Consider the following 10,117-nt stretch of genomic DNA (forward strand, 5'->3'; position numbering starts at 1 on the left):
TCTGGTTAAGCACTGTATTGCCTTCTGGAATTCAACATTGAGTTCAAAAATTTCAGAGCGCGACTGCCTTTTTTATTTTATTTTACCATGTGCCTGTCTTAAACTTGTTTTTCAGGTTTTTGCTTTTAGATGGAGCTGTTCATTATTCTGCCATTAACACGCTCTCTGGACTAATGCTTTGTCTTTTACTACAACTGTTATCACTCCCTTTGCCTTTGTTCTGTGACATCTGTCATTTAATCTCTCCTGCCCTCAGCCCTATCACACACCTTTCCTTTTGTTCTTCCCCTCTCCCTCTTTTCATTTGCTTAAAGCCTATTATATTTCTAACCTTTGCCAGCTCTGATGAAAGGTCACAGACCTGAAACTTTAACTCGGTTTCTCTCTCCACACCTGCTGAGTATTTCCAGCACTTTGTTTTTTATTTCAGATTTTCAGCATCTGCACTATTTTGCTTTTATCATTGAATTGAATCTGTTTGAAATTCTCCTTTCATAGTCCTTTACAGAAGGAGCCAGTGGATTGTCCAGATCTACCTGACAGTCACAGACAAGGGAAAATAAAGCTTGTTGTACACGTTGGCGGTCACAACTTTGCATGTTTTCTTGAATATGAACGTCCAAACTATGATTGTGCTCTTATGAAAAATCCAATCATTTATCTGCTGTACCCTCTTGACTTTTCCAGATGAGTGGAGTAGGTTTGAAAGCTGCCAGAATCAATGTGATTTTATGTTTGGCAGTAGTATAAGACTTGTCATGTTACCGAATGCCATCAGCATTGGAACTAATTGGACGTGTACACATTAATGGGATCTGCCATATAGGGCTTCCATAGCGCTAACCCAAAGTCTTGATTAAGAGAGCTTAACTTTGTGTAGCTCCTCTTTGCCATGACTATAAAGTGGAATCACCGAGTTAAGTCTGATTATGAAATGTCAGAGGCTCCAAGCAATTAAACATGTTGGTCAAAATAGAAATGTCAGGAAGGAAATCAGTATGAATTTTTTTCACTGCCAACATCGGGCATTGTGATGGCTTAAGTGAGATTGTCAATTTGCTGCCAATTTATAAACAATTTTTCTCAAGCACGACAACTATACAGTATAAACTCCTCACACTTCATTAAATGACAGGTTATGTAAATGAGCTTTGCTTAGCAAGTTGCGCCAGTTATATAGAGCCTCAGTCAGACCCCCATCTGGAGTACTGCGTTCAGTTCAGTGCACCTCAGGAAGGATATATTGTTTAAGTTTAGTTTAGAGATACAGCACTGAAACAGGCCCTTCGGCCCACCGAGTCTGTGCCGACCATCAACCACCCATTTATACTAATCCTACACTAATCCCATATTCCTACCACATTCCCACCTGTCCCTATATTTCCCTACCACCTACCTATACTAGGGGCAATTTAGAATGGCCTATTTACCTGTCAACCTGCAAGTCTTTGGCATGTGGGAGGAAACCAGAGCACCCGGAAGAAACCCACGCAGACAGAGGGAAACTTGCAAACTCCACACAGGCAGTACCCAGAATTGAACCCGGGTCGCCGGAGCTGTGAGGCGGCGATGCTAACCACGGCGCCACTGTGCCACCTTGAATGGGTACAGTGTCAATTCACTAGCATGATCCAGGGCTTAAACGTGTTAAATTATGACAACAGGTTACATAAACTTATAGAAGATTCAAGGATGATCTTTCGGGGGGTGTTTAAAATAAAAGGATTAATAGGATAAACTATTTCCTCTGGTGGGGAAATCCAGAACAACGGGGACACAAATCTTAAATGCAGTCAGTCCATTCAGGAGTGAAATCAGGAAGCACTTTTTCCACATAAAAGGTAGAAGTCTGCAACTCTCTTCCGAAAAGCTGTGGACATTGGGTCAATTTAAGCCTTCAAAACCAAGATCAATAGGTTTTTGTTTTGTAAGTGTATCAAGGGATATGGAGCAAAGGCAGGAGATTGGGATTAAGTTATACTTCAACCAAGATCTAATTGAATGGAGTAGTCTGGAGGGGCTGAATGGCTTACTCCTGTTCTTCTGTAATGGAACACAACTTGGTTTTAATAACACTTTCCAGTGAAGTCAGAGACAATCAAAGGGTAAGTCAAACCATATCACTCTTGCGTCTCTTTGACTTGCACTACGCATGGTGGAAGGCATTATTGCTGCAAAAATGTAATTGTACAGTAACCACGACCAGTACCAAAATGCATATCTGACCTGCAGTAAGACCAAAGGTATCACTAATATACATCAATATAATTCACATTAAAAGTCAATTCGCATTTAATTCTACCAGAAACATAATGAGCAGCCATAGGCCATGACTTGTATTTGTGGTACATACACAATTTATGTTTAGCACACAGTAGAAAATTGCATGAAATTGTTGTGTATGGAGTGACACTGAACTCTGCAGTTCAGGAAGATCCAAGTTTGATGCTGGCCTGTATTGAGTTAACTCAGTGGAATCAACCAGATCAGATGACATTCATGACCAGATTAATGCAGTCTGAACTAGGGGAGAATCAGCCAGTTCCTACCTGTGATCATTCTACAAGGATCTATGCTATTGAAGAAATCAAGTTTAGCTAGGATGCTCCCACTTTAGGTAGGGTGCCAGAAGAGCTGTGTAACTATAATACAATAATTGGTACTAAACGCAAGGTAATCAATGAACACCTTGAAAACTGGGTGGGTGAAAGGGGATGCAAATAGCAATGGTTTGGGACTAGGTTCCCAGTTGCAAATGTGCATTAGTGGGCAGGTATAAAAGATTTTTTTTTTTTTTTAAAGGGAAACAGCAGTATGCACAATGTGTTGAAATTGGATACACAAATTTTAAACTGCTGCTTTATTTACATGCTGAAAAAGGCAAAGCTCAAATAGTTTGTGTCAAATCGACTGTGCTTTGATTGGCCACAAGAGCGCCACCTATAGCATGCAAGTACTACTGCAGATGGTATGAGTTTACAGGTAACGATTAACCATTGTGGTGTTAATATGCAAATCAATTGTTTGGATTTAAATATGGAGAATCAGAGCTCCTTAATCATCCAAAGCTGCTTGAAGGGCACACTTCAGAAATTACAGCCCATTTCCTGCCCCCCTTCAGCTCAAAAATAACCAAATGGGTCTCATCTTATCACATTGACCCCACTAAAAAGTACAAATGAAGAGCTCCCACAGCAATTTTAAGTGGACACTTACTTTATGCAATGCTGAAAGTCACTTCCAAGCACATTTGACCCAAGGTTTCTGAACGTGTTAGTGGGCTCCTACGATTGATATTGGTACTAAAGAAACCACAAGGAATTTGCATGAAGACCAGCTCTCATCAGCCAATTAGACTGGTGGTTTTCTCCAGTGTTGTGCAGCTTTAGCAGTGAAACAGATGACTTAAAATATGTACTTGTAAATAAGTAAACACGGGTGGAAAAATGTTCAACTGGACTTCAACTTCATTCATTATTCATTGACACACAACTTATGTACAAAAAGTGAACTTTAATTGAAATGCTTGTATAAAAAAATATGTTCTCCATCCATCATTTATTTCACACAGCTAAAATTGAAAAAACCTCCCAAATCCAAGCTGCATAAATGCAACTAGATCTAGTGCACAAAACACAGCTATTGAAATAAATAAAAAAAAGGTCGACTGCCACTCTACCTTCCTAAGCCAATGATGGAGACTGTACAACTTCAATAATTTAAAACCTTTCAAACAGTATTACTTTACACTTCTAATACAAACAGCCATGAAGAACCTTGGTTAAACACCAAAGTTAAAGGAAAATAAAATCCATCTATTGCCCTTTTAAAAAAGGATAGCTTTTGGACACAAGCTTCCATTCACCTTCCACGAGCATGACAATCCACTGAAACCTGCATGGTATTTTAAAAATGCAGAAAAAACAGGAATGCAGAAATATACCATAGACTAACTGAATAGGTGCCATGGAAGCAGAACAGCAGTGTTGGAAATTTTCTAAAATAAATTAAACAAATAAATAGCCATATGTGAAATTGTGGACAGTCTAACTTTAGATTAAAAATAAATAAAAAGATTATAATACATAATGAAAATTTACATTTCATACAATATACAGTCTTGAAAGTGTCCTTGAATTGCATTGATTGTGCATACAACCATGCCCTGACATGCCTTGGCCACATACAAATGAAACTCGCAGGTTGATGGAAGAGGAGAGGAGAGGACTCAGAAAGGGCCTTCTGCCTAGTGGTTGTGATGACTAGGAAAAAAAAAAGAAAACCAACATTGCTGACAGGCAAAGTTCTTGACATCCCTGTACACATCCTTAGTTGTGCAGGTTGAAGTATTCTGAGCAGCAAAGATAGAAGGGAACAAAATGTGTTCAAGTATTCCATCACCACTGAATTAAAGCAGCTTTCAAAAGGCACTCAGAAAGCAAAGAACATTTAGTCCAGGCTCTACAAGAGCAATGTTTGCATTGTTTGGAGGTCACTTTTTGCTAAAAATAAAGGTCAGTCATTGCTAAGTACTGGCCTGCTTTTCCCAAACTCAATGTTCCCAAAAGAAAACAAAAATAATTAGTTCAGAGCAGTAACCAGTCAGATTCCACCCCCACCTCCCCCCCACCCCCAACCCCACCCCAGAGGATTGGATGTCAAATCAACTATCATTCCCTCCCAAGTCAAGCTGGTGGCACCACCACAGGGTCCTTAGTGTACAGCTCCCCTCCTGCTGCGAGGCATTTTGATAATTCACAGACTCTCCTTGCTTGAACTTGTGCTCGAGTGCTCATGGCCTAGGCTTAGCAGCCTGATGTCACAGTCTTCAGTTTTAACCACCTCTGCCTTTCGCATCCAAGCGTGATCAAAGATCTGTTCAAGCATAGGTCTCTCAGAAGGTCTCAAGGCAAGGCACCACTTGATCAAATGTTGACACTCTGGAGAATATAAAATTAGCCAACATTTAAAAATCAACCAACAAAACTCAACTAGGTACAATTGAGTCCATTTCCTACATAAAAGTGACTATACTTAAAAAGTAGTTAATTGGCTGTAAAGCACTTTGGAGTACCCTGATAGGTGCCACATTGGTACTTCCTTTCCAAAAAGAAACTTCACTTACCAGAAGAAATTCTCCTCCTGAAGTAGACTTGGCCACGCAAGATTTCTTCATCTTGTTCGAAAGGGATATCCCCACACACCATGTCATATAACAACACTCCCAAAGACCACACAGTGGCTGATCTTCCATGGTATCGATGGTAACGGATCCACTCTGGAGGGCTGTACACTCTTGTGCCTAGAAAGAGCAAAAAAAAAAAATCTAATTTAAAACAGATTTCAACCCAAAGGGCATTTGAAAAGCTAATTACATACTCGAAGTTCTAAAGTGATTTTAGTTTTCATATATAAAGAGCAGCCTGGTTGCTGTGCAGATCAATTCCCCCTGCAGCGAGCCAGTCAGCTGACTCCTTTGTTTACAAACGTAAGGAAGCCCTCACATGGTGGGATTCCGCACAGCAGGAAAACCTAAGCGATTCTAACGCAGCAAATGGGGAGGGAAGAAAGGGAAGAGAGCAAGAATGAGAGAGGGCCAGAGAGAGAAAGAGGGGGAGAGAGAGAGGAAAAAAGGCGAAGGGACAGAGAGAAAAAGAGGGGGGCAGCTGCTGGTTCAGTGAAATGCCAGATATGCTCACTTGAACCGAATGAGAAGCGATTCCGGGGGAGCTCGGAAGCCGGTTATCAGCGGTAGGAAACCTGGCGGACCCACCCCACCACCCAGTTTCAATGGACAGGGAGCGATGTCATTTTGAGCAGTGAATTAACGACTGCGTGCTTGGCCACGGAGTGGCTGGGCGGGGTGAAGACAGGATTCTGCAAACCACAATCGACAGAGACAGCAAGGGGTTAAACACGCACTAAGGGCTCGGGTTTCACAACAAGGTGAAAAAGAAAACATCGCACGGCTTCTGGAAATCATTGTAAAGGTTGCGGAGTTCTTCACTCCCGCCAAGCAACAATGGAGCTGGGGAGGGAGGGAGGGAGGGAGGGAGCTTTCTAACTCGATCCAAATAAGAAATAAAACTGGCAGCGAAAAGCCAGAATGTGATTTATCCCGAAGATCAAATGCAGAAGATAGTGGATCTCCCCCCCCCCCCCACTCGATGGAGTGCGCAAATTATGCTGATGTGACAACTATCAAATTATTTTTTTTAAAAAAAGCACAAGGTGTAAATAAATATGTGATCAGAGAGAAATTGTCTAATGCAACACACACTAGACAGATTTGGTTGGACTCTAGTTATAGGAAAAGGCGATAGCACTAATGCATGAAAGAACTTGTTTGGAGCAGCCCCTGAATGGTGCATTACCGTCAAAGTCGGTGTAGACCGTGTCCTTGAGCAGCGCCCCCGAGCCGAAGTCGATGAGTTTGAGCTCCCCGGAGCGGAGGTCCACCAGCAGGTTCTCGTCTTTGATGTCCCGGTGAACCACGCCGCAGTTGTAGCAGTGTCGGACCGCCTCCAGGACCTGTCTGAAAAAGACCCGGGCCAGCTCCTCCTCCAGGGCCCCCTTCTCGGTGATAAAATCAAACAGATCCTTGACCAGCTCCGGCCGCTCCATGATCAGCAAGAAGCCGTCCCCTCGCTCGTACCAATCCAGCATTTTAATCACCCCTCGAAAACCTCCGGCCACCTTCTTAAGCAGCACAATCTCCAGAGGCACCAGACTGCCGTTCTACAGAAACAAAATCGGGGAGGGGGGAGAGAAAATGTATAAATGCCGCGTGGAAAATTGTGGATTGAAACACTGAGCAACACACCCCCCCCCCACCAAAAAAAAAATGCAAAATATTACAACGTGTCCTAGTGTTACAGGGAAAAATGTCAATGTTCCCATTAAAGTACTACATGTACCACTACAAACACTCCCTAAAACTTTGCTCAGCATTTCCAACATTTGCCGCTTTGATCTACTGTTAATGTTGGCAGCAACGCTATACTATGAGAATTAATGATTTCCCACCCTCCCCACAAAAATTGAGTTTAATTTATTTCAGCTTTTAATTGATTGAAAAAACTATTACATTAGCAAAGACGCGGGTTAATAAAAAAAAGCTATTGATTGGAAGCGTCACATACAACCAATATGTGTTAAAGAGGCGCTCGATTCCAATGTTAAATAACCGGTGTAAACAGAGGGAAAGGAAAGCGCTTTACTTACCACGGAGCCCCACTCGGTCACTCGCTCTCTGGCTACATGTTTGACAGCGACCTACAAAGAAAACACAGAAATGAGTTTGCTGCCGGGGGTGGTGGTCAGCAAGAGGCATAAGCAGGGCAGGTAAAAATGTTTAACATGCAACATAGCACGTTTGGCAGCGGCAGGGTAAGAAAAACAGAGACTCACCGGGAGCCCATCGCTCAGCCGCACACCACTGTAGACAGTGCCGAAGCCTCCACTGCCCAACACTGCCCCGATCTGATAGACTTTCTCAAAAGGTTCCCGCTCCTTCACTGTATAGAGAGGGAAAAATATCATTTTACTACAAGCGAGGTGAGAAAAAAACCCGCAACTTTTATTTTAATCTCTCGAAATAAAGGCTAGTTTAAATAAAATACCCAACTCGTGCAAATTCACCGACACAATACAACTGATAACAAACCACAACCCCGTTCCCAAACACACCAAAACATTTAAGTGTTGCCACTAAAATGCACCATTCCCAAAACAACCGTGTGCTATAAATATATATAAATCCCACAAACAGCCGGGGGAGGAACCAGAACTCGTACCTTGCTGCAACTGGATTTTAACCGGCAAATCCATGCTAGTTGGGCTGCAAATGTGAGCAAACGATCCGATCTTCTTGGAGAGTAGCATCGCAAAGTGGAATCCCGCTGTCCAAAAGCTTTCGCTCCTCCAATTTTTTTTGAAAAGAAATGCAACAAAAAAGATTTGCACTAATTGAATGAAGATGCTCAGTAAGTCCCCGCACTCACTCCGAATGGAGTTTTGCTGCAAGATGAGTAAATCCCAGTGTAAATGTGTGTTCTCCTCCTTCAGCCTCTCTACACAGACACTCCGTGCCGCTCCCTGATTGCAGTTAATAAAACTCAAAAGCTGCTTTGCTCACACTCGCCTCTTGCAGCGTTTCTAATCTAAATGAGGACAAACCAACTTCTCAACTCCTATAGAGAAAAGCGGCAGGGGCAGATCGCTGGCACTGAGGAATCAATCCGCTTCATTACAAACCCTTAGTTGTCTAATCACCCCGCTCTTGGGGAAGGAGGTGGAGGGGGTTGGGAAACTGTGCAATGCAGGATCAGCAGCATGTGCACCCACTCCCTTTTGCTGCACATGAGGCAGGGTCTTTGGGCGGTTCCCGCAGCCGGCAACAGCCACGCACTATTTCTCGATAGTACTAGACGGTGGCAGGGTTACGGTGTCTGAGCGCGGCGTGCTGCGGCTCCTCGCAGCACTGAATCCAAATGAAAAGCCGGCTCATTTGCATAGCGTGGGGATCCCGTCCAATCGGCGCGCCGCCTTTTCCCTATTATTGGCGGCAGCAGCCAATGGCCGTGGGGGCTATTTGAATGCGGCCAATGGGAGCCGCCGAGGGCGGCTGTCAATCATCGAGCAAACAGAACCCAGAAAGATCCGTCTGTTGGCGGGAAATCCAGGGCGCTTGTTTTATTTATTTATTTTTGTTTCTGTTTTACACAAATCCGTCTGATTATATTTTTATGGAATATTTTATTTTCCTGAGGTGGGAAAAGGTGCATTTTATGAGGCACAAATTGCAATTCGTGCTGTTTTGCTGCTGAGCTGCTCTGCAGATTAACTGCTGCTCTTCCGCGATTTACTGCTTTGCACACGAAGGCACCTTCAAAGAGGGCGCTTTTTTAACCTCAAAAAGAAAATGAAACGAGTTGCAAATGGTTGCATTTCCCTCGGTTATGTGCAAGATGAAAGGGGAAGGGCACAGTTGACGCAGCGCTGCAGACAGAGTGGCTGTCCCGGATTCCCCACCCCTGGTTCGCTTTGACCTGTTTTCTCCAGTCAGCAGCAGCTTCCACATTAAAACAGGTCAATGTGCACAATCAGCAGAGGTCGCTGCATGAAGCAAAACCGATGCAAAACCCCATCAGCAGCCCAGTCAGGGTTATCATGTTTAGCTTTTTTCAAAAATGTGTATCTATGCTTTTACATTGAGCCCAATGCTCCCTGCAGCTAACGTATACACTTTATAAAATGTAATTTTACGGTTAAGTCTCGTATTATTTCAATGTTTTTTTAAAGTCAGTGGTGTTCCCCTTACTTGACATCTCTCCTGACTGCAAAGGGGCAATTGTTTGGGAGCTGCTTGTCAGCCGTCCTTCCAGCTCAGATGCAGTATTCCCATGATATTGTAGGTTTTATTGGCCCCGAATTGTTTTTTTTTCTAATAGCGTCGCTATAAAAGAATTGTTACAAGGTTTCACAGTAAAATGTTTACTCATCTCAGTACCCTCTGCCCCCTCCCCACCGAGGGTGAAAGGGACACTGATGTACAAAATATGGTCAAGTTCAATGTCAAACGCGGCAGTAATTCCACAACCTACCCTCCAGAAATCAATCAGATTGGTTGTATATCCTGTTGACTGTGCTGTAACACCCACTCATCTGCATCACTGGGCTTTGAAATTGAAAGGCAGCTTTTAAATGCATTCCCTGCCACTCTCTTCAAGGAATGCCTACTTTGAAGAAGTTCTGCTCTTCTGAAGGGTCACTGACCTGAAACATATAACTCTGCTACTCTCTCCACAGATGCTGCCAGACTTGCTGAGAATTTCCAGCATTTCTTGTTTTTATTTCAGATTTCCAGCATCTGCAGTATTTTGCCTTTATTTTAAATACATATATTTTGACTGACAATAATTACATAAAACTTCACAGTCACTGCCTCTTATTGCTCTGACTTCTTCCCGGACGGAATTTGTATTGCTGACTTGTTGATTGCTGTCAAGATGTACGTGTCTCACTATTTTAAGGATATTTTCAGCACCTCACTGAACAACTATCAAAGTGGATGATTTTTTTTTTAATTTCATGCATAAACTATGGACTCATTTGT

General features: G+C 42.8%; 1 protein-coding gene across 1 annotated transcript; it reads right to left on the bottom strand.

The window, feature by feature from the left end:
* Nucleotides 1–3,493: 3,493 nt before the first annotated feature.
* Nucleotides 3,494–8,427, bottom strand: LOC137384751 (serine/threonine-protein kinase pim-3-like). The gene is made up of 6 exons (XM_068059154.1): nt 7,797–8,427; nt 7,411–7,517; nt 7,225–7,275; nt 6,375–6,738; nt 5,126–5,302; nt 3,494–4,940 (listed from the first exon to the last, which is right to left on the bottom strand). Exons 1-6 carry the CDS (start codon nt 7,882–7,884, stop codon nt 4,756–4,758), a joined length of 972 nt encoding a protein of 323 aa, XP_067915255.1. The 5' UTR covers nt 7,885–8,427; the 3' UTR covers nt 3,494–4,755.
* Between the last annotated feature and the right edge of the window lie 1,690 nt (nt 8,428–10,117).

This window comes from Heterodontus francisci, chromosome 27 (assembly GCF_036365525.1).
Source record: "Heterodontus francisci isolate sHetFra1 chromosome 27, sHetFra1.hap1, whole genome shotgun sequence".
Classification (NCBI taxonomy): domain Eukaryota; kingdom Metazoa; phylum Chordata; class Chondrichthyes; order Heterodontiformes; family Heterodontidae; genus Heterodontus; species Heterodontus francisci.